At 35.7% G+C, this 15252-nt stretch overlaps 1 protein-coding gene across 5 annotated transcripts in view; it reads right to left on the bottom strand.

Moving 5' to 3' along the window:
- The window catches only part of MCPH1 (Microcephalin), a 145125-nt gene that overhangs the window by 26442 nt on the left and 103431 nt on the right, over positions 1–15252 (bottom strand). For all 5 annotated transcript variants that reach the window (XM_090413373.1, XM_090413376.1, XM_090413377.1 and 2 more), the window contains exon 10: positions 12512–12652. In XM_090413373.1, coding sequence (XP_090269499.1) covers positions 12512–12652 — 141 coding nt within the window. The remainder of the gene's footprint in view (positions 1–12511; positions 12653–15252) is intronic.

Below are 15252 nucleotides of genomic sequence, written 5' to 3' on the forward strand. Positions count from 1 at the left end.
ATTAACACATTTATTTTTATGCTGCACCAGCTAATACTTAGGTAGAAAGGATTTTTGTTCAGGGTGACTCCTTTAGAGAGTTAATGATTATTTGATCAAGCTTAAATTTATCTCCCCCTCGCTTGTCCTTTTCTTTCTTACAGTCGCAGCTTACTTATTGCATTAGTATTCATGGGTTTATCCCGCTTGGTTCGCTGTTATTTTTATGAGCGGTAGTTTTGAATTCATATAATATAGGCAGATCAGGCAAGTACATGAATGCAACAATTTCATTAGCTTTAAGGTGATACACTATAATACATTTCAAAACAGGATAATATGGTTGCACTCGACTCAGATCAAAAACTCTAATTAACTAATCAAAAGCTCTTATCACACATACTAAATCTTAATAACCTTAAATACAATCATAAAATACAATTCATAGATTATCATTAAGCCATTCGGATACACGTGGCTATCAGTGAACACATCAGCACAATTACACTTTTAGTTTAACATGATCTTGTATCTATTCGGCCTCTTGGGCAAACAATTCTTAACACTGTCTCGGACACGTATCTAGTTGTAGGCTACTCTTACAGTTCTTTAAGTTCAGTTCAATTTAAACATTCACACAGGAAATTCACTCTCTTCTTACAACTGGAATTAGTATTTCAAAAATCTACATTACCATTTCTGTCCTTGAACTCTTAAAACTTGTTCCCGCCTTGTCTAATCATCAAGGCCTTCAAATGTAATCGCTTTGGAGGATATCTTCTGTAGATCTGTGCGAGTAGAATCTCCGAGGGAAACATGGGAGGTGGCACGGTAACGTCGCCTTGAATGGACGGCTCAATTTAGTCCCTCTGTCGTACAACAACATCACAGCTATCCTAGAACACGGACATAGCTTGGCCCAATACGAACACTACGACGGACGAACTAAGTGCCTTCTGCAACTGACCAGGGACTTCCCTCCTACGACGAGCAGGATCACTCCGAGAGATCAGGAATCTTCATGCAAGGCCCTTTTGTTTCATTTTCTCCTCTCATTAAATCTCGATATTTGCGACGCCAACTCGGTCACGTGTGTCCATGTCAATCTCATTAGCTCCCTCTATTAATTTTTCGCACGTGTACCTGCCTCCTATTCCTGGAAGACGCTTAGGTTTCCCTTTCCAATACTTTCATAATGCAGGACGGTAAAAGTGACCTATGAACCCTGACTCACAGGCTTTACTATTTCAGTGCAAGAGGCTGGTTTTCCAAACGGATTTTGCCAGCTTACATGGATTTCTATTATCAGGCCCACACTTAATACAGATTATATTTAAACACTTTATACAATTTTATACAATTCCTTAAACTTTATCTTGACTTGTGTTCACAAACAATTTATTTTTTCTATTGCCATCGTTCCATGTTCTCTGCCTGAGTAGAATTAATGTTGTGACCTGAATATTTTAATATAAACCTTTTTAATGCTTATTCAGGACACAACAATTTAAACAGAAGAGGCTATGTCTATAGGGAATTTAGCAAAAGATTCAAATTTTTAATGGATTTGCAAGACACTGATATCGAAAATATTGACTTGGAAAGTGCACGTAATGATATTGATTATTATTCGGATGATATAGACGAACATTTAGCCAATGAATGCATTCAGTTAAAATCCTACTTACAGACTAAGCCAGACTCATATGACTCATGCGGTGATATATTCAAACTAATTTATGAAAAGAAACTTGTCAACGTTTTTCCAAATTGCTATACAATCTTAAAAATTTTTTTGGCCTTGCCAATCACCAGCTGTGAGGCAGAGCGATCCTTCTCCAGGATGTCCTATATAGAAAACAAATATAGGACAACAATGACGATTGAAAGATTAAAAATTATTTATCAATTCTTTCCATAAACTGTGATTTAACCAAAGAATTACAATGTGATGATCAAATAAAAGAATTTGCAGTGCAAAAATGCAGTTAAATGTCTCTTTAATGTATTAAAAAAACTTATATAACTCCTAAGATATTTTATTTATTTTATTTTTAAGAATAAGTATTTTTTTTTTCTTAGTCTTTATTCTTGATGTGAGAATTTGTTGTTTCATTTTTTTGTTTGTTACTAAAAGTAATACTTAATATATTTTATTTTTTATTTATGTTTGTTATGTATACAAAACCTTTTTTCATTATAACTATATATAAAAGTTTGTATATCTAAGTGCATCAAATAAAATAAAAGAGTTCTTCAATGTCTGTTGCCTATACTTTTTTCTATTAAAAAAGGATAAAAAAAAAGTTTTTCGACAAAATGGCAAATGAGTCACCACAACTAACCCAAACTTGGGTTAATTGGATAGGCCCCCAAAGTTAACAGTCCGCCACTGAACAATGTCTTCTGCAGCAGTTGCCATTCTACCACTTTCATCCATTAACACCATCTTACCATGATCATTCTTCCTTCTACTTGCCATGTATCTAAAACACTAGAGTTTTTCTTCACCTGATTTGCCAATTTCTTGAGTGCACAATGAGTTGTTTTTCTTAGAGTCACTCTCCTGGCTTGTTCTTTATACTTTCATGTAACTGATTATTACCATTATTCATCTTGTACTTCCTCCAAAGTACCTTCTGTTTCCAGATTACATGCTTAAGCTCCACATTATCCTACCTTATTCAGCCCTTTGGAATGATGTTTCAGCATCTCATAAGCTCCCATGAGCTTTCTTTCAAACTAGGTTTTGGGGTGGTGGGATGTAAAGACTTGGTGCCTTTCCAGTTGATTCGGTGGCATGTTTAAAGTGCATGGTCTGACAGACCCGTTTATAAGTTAAAGTAATTACTCCAACACATGTTTTTGTCTCCATAAATTCTTTACAATGAATAAGATGTATATGGTTTACTGTTAGTTTCACTTTCATTCATTTATATCTCACTCTACATCTGTGTGCGCGTGCATGCGCGTAGTAATTTATATATAGTAGCATCTGTCACAATATAGATTAGATGGATTACAGTATACTATCAATGATTTACATATAATAAATGTCATATATGTCCCAATGTTCAGACTAACACATTTGAAATATGAAATCCCAGTTATTAAAAATAATGCATGCAAATTGGTCAGGAGAACGCACAATTTATAAACAAAAAATGCTGGTAGTGGCAGATGGTGTTGATGGTGTTAGTGTCACTGTGTAGTTGGAGGATTCAGAAGGGAGCTGTGTAGTGGAATACTGTTCAACAATGAGTCCTTGGAGGTATCACATAATGACTGTGGAAATTTGTACTCCATATATCCATATTTTATGAAGTGACTAAATTATCAGTAGTACAAGTAAGCTACTTAATTTAATTAAAAGTAATGCAGTATAAACAATAATAAACTTATTCTGAAATGGCTGTTTGATTCAATTTTTCAAACTATTATGAACTTATGATAATGGACTTTAATAAAGGAACTGAAGCATTTGTGTTAAAAAATTAATAAAGATTAAAGAAAGAAGACAGCACGACCCAATTTTGTTTTACAGTAGTGAACAAATTAATCCGAACAAGCCAATTTTTGTAAAGTTTTTGTTTCAACTCAGAATAATTTTGGTTTTGGTTTCAGTTTACTATTTCGGTTGAGTGCTGCATATTTTAACTGTTTCCCGGATGTTTATTAATAGTGTTGTGCATTTGTTATAGTGTAAACAAGTTGACATTCATAGTGTTTTATTCTTTTGTGTAGCTATAAAATGGATACCTCTCCGAGAAAGCATTCAAATATATGTACTCTTTTTTAGCACAGATTGACACCACAAACCAACACCACACCAATGAGTGTGGTGTTGGTTTGAGTACTGTTAATGCGATTTTAAAGAGGTTTAGGGACGCAAGTACCTTTTCTCATGACAGAAAACAACAACAACAAAAAAAAAAAACAAGGAAAACTACACTTACTCAAAATTGTTTACTAATTAGGAAATGCAAAATGAATCAAAGATTGTCAGCGGTAGACATAAATAAAGACTTGACAGTTAGTGGGATTAATGTTTCAAACATAACAGTCTGTCAAAGACTGTTGGAAGCAGGGAGGACTGCCCACATACTGAAAAGAAACAACTGTTGATGAATGCTATGCAGAAAAAGAGACTCCAGTAGGCAAAAGTGTACAAAGATTGGACTGTTGAGAAGTGGAAGGTCATATTCTCAGATGCACCATTTCTTTGTCCAAAAAAAGCATGTACCCTATGTTTACAAATCAGCAGCTGAGAAGACTTCTCCTGCCTACCTTCAACAGGCTTCTAAAAACACAGCTATAAAGAGATTCTGGGTTGTTTTACACATGACGGTCCAGGATCAATTGTGCCTGTTGGCAGTATGATGAAAAGTGACTAATACATAAAAATATTGGAGAAAAGAGTGGTTCCACAGATCCAGAAAGAGAAAGAACTCATCTTCCAACATGATCTCGCTCCATGCCACATTTCAAAAAAAGTGAAACAGTTAAAAAACGTTTCATTTTCTTGACCAAAAAACTCTGGAAAAACTTTTTATTGGGATTATATTGATCAAGTGTATATAATAAACAACTAAGTTATACCAACTAGTTTCACCAACTAAGTCTGTTGGCATCTTCAGGGTACATAACTGATGTAAGGCACTAAAAAGTAAAAAACTGTTACAAACTAAAATCAACCGATTCCAATTATATTAAACAAAGAACAGAGCGTGTACAATACATTCATAGAGCATGGATGATTTCACTTGGTTGTTATTTAGGATCGTTCTATAGTTGGTACTATAAGGTACAGTACTATAGGGTACAGTATTTTCAGGGAGGATAGAGAAGATAGAACAGGAGGAGGAGTACTGTTGATGATAGCTGATGTGTTGCAGCCAAAGAAAGTAGTATATCATGATGATAGACATGTGAATGAGAGTTCATTTGAGGCAGTCTGGTGCGAAATAGTGACCAACGCAACCAAATATACAGTTGGATGCTGCTATAGGCCAGGGAGTACAGGGGGAGATATTGAATTCATGCATCAGCAACTTAGTGCAATGAGTGAAGGCTTAGTGATTATTATGGGGGATTTTAATTATGGTGATATCAATTGGAAGGAGGAAATATCACGTAGCAAAAAGGAAATGGAGTTCATACATCTGCTACGAGATAATTACTTGAAACAGCACGTAACTGAAGGGACACGTGGTGTGAGAGTGTTGGACCTGGTTATTGGTTCAGAGGTTATGTGCATAAGTAAGGTGACCTCGTTACCTCCAGTTGGTGAAAGCGATCATGTGGTATTGACTTGGGAGGTTGCAAAATCTGTGGATTTTTCTATTAAGAAGGGGTATGTACGAAACTACAGGTTAGGCAATTATAACAAGCTTCGGAGTGAGCTTGCAGCCATCCCATGGCAGAACATATTGCAAGGGAAAGATGTTAGCAGTGCTTGGGATAAAATCAGTGGGTATCTGAGGAAAGCAATATCAGATTGTGTCCCCATGGTCAGGAGGTCAAACAAGGCAGGCATTAGATGGATGAGCAGTAGTATCAAGCTTGAACTACAAAAAAAGAAAATGTTATGGAGAATTTACAAGGAGAAGGGCGATCAGGACACCCATGAGCAGTACAAGGCTCAAGCTAGGAAGGTTACCAGCATAGTAAGAAAAGCTAAATCAGATTATGAGAAGACCTTAGCCAAAGAGATCAAGGGTAATCCCAAAGAGTTCTTCCGCTATGTGGCAAGTAAGAGGAAGAATGACTTCGGAAGGATAACCTTAGTGGGTGCTGATGGTATTGAGGTGACAAAATCAGATGTAATAGTCGAGTTACTGAGTGATCACTTCTCAAAAGTCTATCACCCAAGTGAGGATATCTCTATACCTATAGCAATACCTAATGTGAGAATTGAAGCTAAAGAATCAGAGGTATTAAATATATTGCGAAACTTAAATGCAAACACTGCGGTAGGCTTAGATGGAATATCAGCTCGGGTGTTGCGTGAATGTGCAAATGAATTGTCAACCCCTCTTACCTGGATATTTAATTTAAGTTTGAACTCTGGTATGGTCCCTAGGGAGTGGAAGTTAGGCAAAGTGGTTCCTTTGCATAAGGGTGGCTCTAAAACTGCAGTATTGAATTACAGACCAATCACCATCTCAGGAGTAGTGGTAAAAGTATTGGAAAAGTTGGTTAAGGACAAAATTCAAGAATGGGTGGATCAGGATATGATACTCTATAGAGGCCAACATGGTTTTGTTAAAGGTAGATCCTGCCTTAGCAATCTATTAACTATCCATAATAGAATAACATCAGAGTTGGACAAAGGAACTGGCTACACAGTGGTACTTCTGGATTTTGCTAAGGCTTTTGACAGGATACCCCATAGAACACTGTTACGCAAATTGGAGCAGATGGGAATGGATATTAAATTGGTGATATGGATAGGAGAATGGCTCAGGGAGAGATACCATAAGGTGGTGTATGGAGGAGCCGAGTCCAGAATGAGGCAGGTGACCAGTGGTGTGCCTCAGGGCTCTGTGCTTGGGCCAATGTTGTTTAATTTGTATATAAATGATATAGGAAACGGCTTAAAGGGAGATATTCAGTTGTTTGCTGATGATGCAAAGTTGTGTAGTGCAATAAAAAATCAAGCTGATGTTGAAAGTTTGCAGGAGGATTTAAATAAGCTGGTAAAATGGGCAAAAGAAAATGGATGTCAGTTCAATGTGGAAAAGTGTAAAGTCTTGCATTTTGGGATTAAAAGATTACCAGCTGTGTACTACATAGATGGAAAGGTACTCCAAGAGATTGATGAGGCTAGGGACTTAGGGGTATTGGTAGATAAGGAGATGAAGTTCAGAGGACACATTGCTAAGGTGTCCAAGATTGCACATAGGATTACTTGGTTGTTGAGGAACACACTGACATCCAGAGATAAAGAGGTTATTATTCCCCTTTATAAAGCATTGATACTTCCACATTTGGATTACTGTGCTCAGGTCTGGTCACCTGGATTCCTTGGAGATGAGGAGGCTGTGGAGAGGGTTCAGAGAAGAGTGACCAAGTTGGTGAGTGATATAAAAAATGCTCCCTACATTGATAGATTGAGAGCTTGTGGATTGCAGAGATTGGCTGATAGGCGAAGAAGAGGGGATATGATAGAAACATTCAAATTACTAAAAGGTTTTTATAGGATTGATGCAGGGGAAATGTTTCAGCTGTGTGATAGTGATGGAAGAACAAGAGGTCATCTCTGGAAATTAAAGAAGAGTGTGGTTAACAAAGGTGTCAGAACAAGGTTTTTTGCCTGGAGGGTGGTGAATGAGTGGAATTCATTGCCTGACTTTGTTGTGAGCTCTTCATCTGTAAATGAATTCAAGAAGAGATATGACAGATATTGTTTTGCTAGTTTGGGTCTCCCGCGATGAGTCTACTGACTCCATGGAGATACCCGTAATAATAATAATAATAATAATAATAATTCAGTTCTGGCGAGTTGAAGGATCTGATAAGGGTCTTCCACATCACGGGCAAGATTAGTCCTTGGTTCCTGTTAAGGTTTTGTGTACAGCGGGCAACTGTTGTGGCCTCCTTAAAAATTCGGGAGCGGAAGTCCTCCATGTAAGGAATTGTGCTTCTATCCCACTCTATGGTATGGTTCGTTCTTGAGAAATGAAACGCTAACCCTGATTTTTCTTCTCTGTTATTATTGACGTCACCTATATGTTCTTTTTGCCTAATTTCAAGGCTCCTTGAAGTTTGGCCGATGTAATTCAAGCCGCACGAGCATGGTATGTTATAAACTCCAGCATATTTGGAGAAAGGATGGCTATCTTTTGGAGATCTTAAGAATTGTCTAATCGTTTCTGTGGGCCACTCTTATTTTATGTGGTCTAAGAAGTCTAGCAATCTTATTGGAAACTGTCCCTAAGTATGGAATGACGATGGTGGAAATATAACGTACATCAGCTTGTTGTCTTTGTCGGGGTTCAGAGAAAAGTATCTTGTGGACGAGTCTTCGAGGAAATCCATTCATGGCAAGGCTGGTGGATATCAGGGATAGTTCTTCCTGGAGGTCTTGTTGATCTGTTGTAAGGAGAGAGGCATGGTTCTTCAACATGTGTACAATACTAAGTTTCTGGACACTTTAATTAAGAAGCTTCCGAATGGTGGTATCAACCTCTCAGTTTACCGCAAACCTACCAATACAGGACGTTATTTACATTTCACTTCCTCACACCACATTTCTCAGAAACTTAGTATTGTACACATGTTGAAGAACCGTGCCTCTCTCCTTACAACAAATCAACAAGACCTCCAGGAAGAACTATCCCTGATATCCACCAACCTTGCCATGAATGGATTTCCTCGAAGACTCGTCCACAAGATACTTTTCTCTGAACCCCGACAAAGACAACAAGATGATGTACTTTATATTTCCACCATCGTCATTCCATACTTAGGGACAGTTTCCAATAAGATTGCTAGACTCCTTAGACCACATAAAATAAGAGTGGCCTTTAAACCCACAGAAACGATTAGACAATTCTTAAGATCTCCAAAAGATAGCTATCCTTTCTCCAAATATGCTGGAGTTTATAACATACCATGCTCATGCGGCTTGAATTACATCAGGCAAACTTCAAGGAGCCTTGAAATTAGGCAAAAAGAACATATAGGTGACGTCAATAATAACAGAGAAGAAAAATCGGGGTTAGCGTTTCATTTCTCAAGAACGAACCATGCCATAGAGTGGGATAGAAGCACAATTCCTTACATGGAGGAGGACTTCTGCTCCCGAATTTTTAAGGAGGCCACAACAGTTGCCCGCTGTACATAAAACCTTAACAGGAACCAAGGACTAATCTTGCCCGTGATGTGGAAGACCCTTATCAGATCCTTCAATTCGCCAGAACTGAATTATAGTACCAACTATAGAATGTTCCTAAATAACAACGAGTGAGATCATCCACACTCTATGAATGTATTGTACACGCTCTGTTCTTTGTTTAATATAATTGGAATCGATTGATTTTAGTTTGTAACAGCTTTTTACTTTTTAGTGCCTTACATCAGTTATGTACCCTGAAGATGCCAACAGACTTGGTTGGTGAAACTAGTTGGTATAACTTAGTTGTTTATTATATACACTTGATCAATATAATTCCAATAAAAAGTTTTTCCAAAGTGAAATAGTTCTTTAAGTTCACAACATCCAATTGCTTCAGTAGCCAGGTAACTCTCCTGATATTAATCCAATAGAAAATTTGTGAGCCATAGGGAAAAAAAGAGACTTGGAAAATTAAAATTGTGATACAAAGGATAATTTAATATAATCTATTATAAAAGTATGGTTTCAAGACGCAGAAATAAGAAAAATGTGTTCTACACTGGTAGAGTCCATGTCTAAGCAAATTAATGAACTTATTAGGAACAGAGAAGCACATATAAATTATTAGGTAAAGTTGGAGTTTAATTTTTGTACTTATTTTCTTGCAAAATTAAAATTTTTCTTTAAAATATGAATTTTGGATTAATTTGTTTGCTACTACATTAGTTAGAAAGGTGTACACCTTTTGGCAACTCATATAGGTAAATGTGACCTCTCCATTGCTTCTACCTTAGTATCACCACTCTGGGTCTGGCTCCCACTGATGAGACCTCAATAAAGGTCGAAACCACTCTGGGTAGTGGTCCTTCCCTTAATGCATAGCATTATACATATCCGCACGGAGATATGCTTTTCATTAAGGGAGATACTAAGACAAGGAGTGATGAGAACTTGGTCCACCTTTGCTACGAGTTGCCTGAGTCCTGAAATATCTTCAGGCGCAAACTTTATTTGCATACACTTGGATAAAGGATTAAACTAAATTTATTATACTATATTAGTTAGTTCTTGCTCAACAAGCAGAAAGGCTGTTTTTCATGAAATACAATGGTTATTTGTATTTCAGACATACTAATACTACAAATTGCTCTCATTATAGCAAACTCAGAGACCAAAGGAACACAGTGACTTTTTATGCAGAAGGGCTTGCTTTAGTGAATTTTCTTCAGCTAAGCATTCATTGCTGTGGGATTTGAACCAAGAACATTTTGGCAATTTGCCATATCGATTACATTTACTATAACAACATTCACTACAGTGAAAGCTGACTGTAAAATATTATTCTAATAGGGAATCTCACAAACTGCTATTTTAGCCTTTTGCATACCAACAATTAAATGACTGCTGGTCTGGTTGGACAAGTGGTTAACATATCTGCTCTCAGGGTGTGGGTTTAAATTCCACCATGGGCATGGACGTTTGTGATTGTCTTTAAATGGGAGATGAAATTGATCACCTGATGTGAGACCACCACCCTATTTATTGGAGGTCTGAAGTGGCTTCAAAATGTTTCGTGTTTGATCTCTAGAGCAGGATTTCTGGATTATGCAAAAAAGAAAATATATATAAACTTAATGAAAATAGAAAAAAAATCCTCAGCTATAAAAATAAATTAAACACACACACATATATATATATATAGAGAGAGAGAGAGAGAGAGAGAGAGAGAGAGAACCAGTAGATAAAATATCAAACTTGGTGGGTACTCTAGCCAAATCATGAGGAAGAGATTTTGACAATACAAGAAATCATTGTTCAAAAATGACTGATAGGGGAAATATGGCACTGTAAGCTGGAGAAAATTACATTACTGTGAACTAGATGATTGATTGTGAAATGATTCAGAGTCGGTGACAAATGAAGCTATTCAATGATATTTATTTCACTCATTTCATAAATTAATGCGATAGAAATACAAGAAAAACATATCACATAGAGCTGACATGCTGCAAAAAGCTCTCAAGGAGATCTACATGATCAATGGAAGCAATTTTCAATGTGTAGTCCCTTGTGCAGGACCAATAGCTGATACTGCCATACAGCATTGTCTATAGCAGAACACAACTGAAAAGTTTTTGCGCATGTGAGATTTTGTCATTCAAATCTGCCAGGTAAAGAACTCTGTCCAAGTACACTATGTTTTTAACCCCAAAGCCAAAAGTCACAGGGGTTAAGGACTGATGAATGTAGTGGCCATTTCTTTGAAAATTAGTGACTGATTACTATATTCTCAGTGAAATGCCGATGCAATAATTGTTGCATCAGCATTTCACCATGTGGGAGGTACTCCATCTTGCTTCAACGCTGCTGTGTTCTGGCACTCTCTTTGTTGCAGTTTCAGGATGACAAACTGCCCAACACACTCAGCAACATGCAGCCACGATTGTGCAGGTCACAGGTCCAATTTGATGGATTTCTTCAAAGATAAACAGCTCAATAACAAACTTAGTCATAAATTGTATCCATATTGTCATTTATGTTGCACTGCTGGTTCATTAGTGTTTTGAATTCTATTCACACAATCTTTTAGTATCTACCTACCCAAGTACTAAATGTACTTGTACTCAAGCACCAAGTACTAAACAAAGGCGCACACATTAATTGCACATAAGTAAAATTGCAATAGCTTAGAACGGATACAAAACAAACACTTTCTGGTGAGGTGATAGACACAAATGATAGGAATAACTAATAAACTAGCCATTCAGTGCTTTTTTTTTTTTTTTTTTTTTTGTTAAATAATCATTTTCTGTCTGGAGAACCATTTTTTTAAGCCCTGACGTTGCTGCAACTAACTTATGATACATGGCTTTCCTTCCAAGTACTAAATGAAGGCACACACATTACTTGCACATAAGTAAAATTGCAATAATAACAATTTAACTGCAAATTTTGTGGATACCAGTGAAATGCAAACTAGTATGCAAAATGTAGAATCGTCTGAACAATTGTTAAATGTACCCACATTTGGAACCAGGTAGCACCGTTTCCACTTTTATTAGTTTCTGTATTTCTGTGCTGAGGATTATCTTTCACTGATTTAAAAACCTGCTGCAATTTGTTGCAAATAAAGATTTATACAAGAATAAAATATATGACTCAGATTTAATGTTTTACTGCAGTTAATCTAAACAACATTTTAATGGAAAATGGAAGGTTCTCTGATCTGAACATGAATAAAATTCATTAGGAAAGTTTATTACTAAATTATTAATTTATAAAAACACTGGTTAAACTCATCATTGATGAGCTTAACTTTTCTTCACAAATGAATACAGTAACAGATACTACATAAGACAGGAGTAGCTAGTGAAAAAGATGTCTTTGTAGAAAATAGAAATAATTTCAAATTTGTTCCGAGTTTCTCCCCTGAACAAATCTAGTATACATTAAGTAATATCATCCAGCACATGGTGGATAATTTCATTCTTTTATAATTTTATCACAAATGTTTTGTGGAATTGACTATTCTGGGTTTCTACAACCTTCAGCATCCTAACTTACCTTCAATTACAAAACATCAGATTACTGACACTGAAGGTTCAAGGTAAGAGCATGAAAATTTAAAAGTAGACATAAATAAGAAAACAAGTTTAATAATCAAAATGCAATGATCAAACAAGGAAAACTCACTTTTCCCCCTGCTAAAGTTATCAACTGATCTATAACGTTTCTGGAAGGAATACTTGAAGGAGAAATGAAGAAGTAGCCCAGTTCACTAAATAATTGTTGTTTGTAGGAGTTCCCTTGTGCAGCTCGTTCTAATCGACTCACCTGAAACAATATCTAAGATTTTTAACTTGCATTTTATAAAATAACTTTTTATATACTAAAATTTTTTTTTACTTTTACAGTAGAAAAAAAAAATTATAAATAAAGAACAGAATAGAATTCAACTTATAAATGCATTTAGCATACAAAAAAGCTTTTAAGAAGATACCGATGTAAACTCATTGATATACTAAAAGATTCACTTGTCCATAAATTTATTTATTAAAAACTCTACAGCCTATATGAGAAAACAATAAGCATAAAAAAGAGATGAAAACAGAACCAAAACATTCAAAGTAACAGGAAGTCTTAGAAATGGATGCTCTCTTTCTTCAATATTGTTTAGAATATATATGAATGAAATAATCAAAGAAGGGAGGTTAACCAATAAAGAAGGAAGTCCAACAGAAAATTTTATCTTAGATGTATTACTCTTTGCAGATGACCAAGTGATATTTGGAACAACTGAGAACAATCTACAAAAAGGTGTATATAAACTACACTTAATAATAAAACAATATAATATGTCAGTCTTTCAAGAAAAAAAACTATGGCATTCAAAGAGAAAATGTTCATCTAAACTAAAATAGTAATAAATAATAAAACATAATAACAATGTAGATTTAGATATTTCTATGAAAATAAACATTTTTCAAAGTAAATAATAAACAAAACACTAAGGCCAAGTAAGCAACAGTTACCAAAAAAAAGCAGACTAAAAATGTATAATATTTTATCAAACCAACATTATATGGCAGCAAAGCATGGACAATAAGAGATAATAAAAGAATCTGAGCCGAAATACAAGACACTAGACAGAAATGAAGACATACTGAAAGACCTAAACCAAACACCAGTTATGGAAACAATACAAATATATACAATCAAATGGAAAGAGCAGTTCAGAAAGATCTTCAAAACCAAAGTATTGAAGAAACATAAGCTGACCAATGCTGGGATGAGACCGAAACAGGCCACTTGACCTAGATTCCTGAAAGGAGGAAGAAGACAATTTTTGTAGGTTTAATGAGGAACAATCCAACATATTCCAGAGACCAGACCATAGATTTGAGAATCCAGTCTTTGTTTTTTTTATAACCCGGCTCTCAGTTCTTATTCTATATAAATTTATTAAGCTGACTTCCTACCATACCTGCTTTAGTAATTCTGTTGTCTATTTGATTTACCATCTTCACTAAATTTTGTGCATAAATAGCTTAAGTGTTTTATTTGTTCTTTAGGTTCACCATTCAGGATACAGTTGATATTTTCAATGTTTCTGCCTATTTTCATCATCTTTGTCTTTTTATTGCTGATTTTCATGCCAAATTTATTACAACAGTTACTCAATTTAGTCAGGGAAACTTGCAGGCTTGTACTAAATTTATTCAGAAGTATAACATCTGCATAAAGTAAAGAGCTAAGATTAACATCACCAATTTTGATATGAGATTTAATACCACTTTCCTTCATAATGTGATCCAGATCATGAATAACAGTGGAAATAATGTGCACCCTTGTTGCACACCTGACTTAACATCAAACCAACTTCCTGTACCTCCTTCAACTCTTAACTTTATTCATATCAGTTCATAAATCCTAGTTTTATTAAATTTGTGTCCCTGCATTTGGAGGGGCAAAATGAACTAAACAAAACCAAAAAATGGATATAGTTTGACAAGTTTTTGTGAGAATTCAAGTACAGAATTTTTATTATTATTATCCTAAGACCCCATGGAGTTACTCATCCTGGAGGTCCCCTTGTTATACACACACAGCTCATCATACCTTGCCTTAAACACCTTCAAATTCTCTGTAGACAGCATGCTCTCAGCCAATGCATTCACAACTCCCCATACAAAAAAACTCTTCAACCCCCATAGCGACCTAAAACCAACTTGTATGTCTCCATCATATCACCCACCCCCATCTTTTTCCTATCCACTAGACTCTCTAAATTGAATCTTCTCAACCTTTCGTCATATTCAATATTCCAGAGATCAGCAACTACCTTAATCGATCACCTCTGAGGCCCTTTCCAACATCTCTTCATCCTTTTGAAAACCAGGTGACCAAATCTGTGCACAGTAACTAATTTGTGACCTAATCAATGCCTTATACAATGAAACTAGAATCCTCTTACTTCTACAAGTCAGCATCTTCCACATCATTCCCAGAATTCATTGTGTTGTCCTCACAATTTGGGCAATGTGTCCTCTAAATTTTAGATCCTTATCCACCATCACCCTAAGATCTTTTTTTTTTTCACCTCCAACAATATATCCCCACCAAGTGTAAATTCTACATCCCATCTTTGTTTCCCAAATTTAAAAATCTTACATTTTGCAACATTGAACTGGCATCCCCCACTTCCATGCCCATTCATTCAATCTATTCATGTCTTCTTTTAAGATCACAACATCTGCTCTACTCTTCATAGTTCATCCCCATTTTGCATCATCAGCAAACAACTGAATATCCATATCCAAATCTTCCTCAATATCATTAACATAAAGGTTAAACAACAGTGACCCCAAAACAGGCATACAACTTACTAATATTAGCCAATCTCCAATCCAATGCACTAGTCTAATATCCAATTT

The sequence above is a fragment of the Typopeltis vanoorti genome, chromosome 24 (genome assembly GCF_054136105.1).
Source record: "Typopeltis vanoorti isolate ZY-2024b chromosome 24, IOZ_Tvanoo_1.0, whole genome shotgun sequence".
NCBI classification, from domain to species: Eukaryota; Metazoa; Arthropoda; class Arachnida; order Uropygi; family Thelyphonidae; genus Typopeltis; species Typopeltis vanoorti.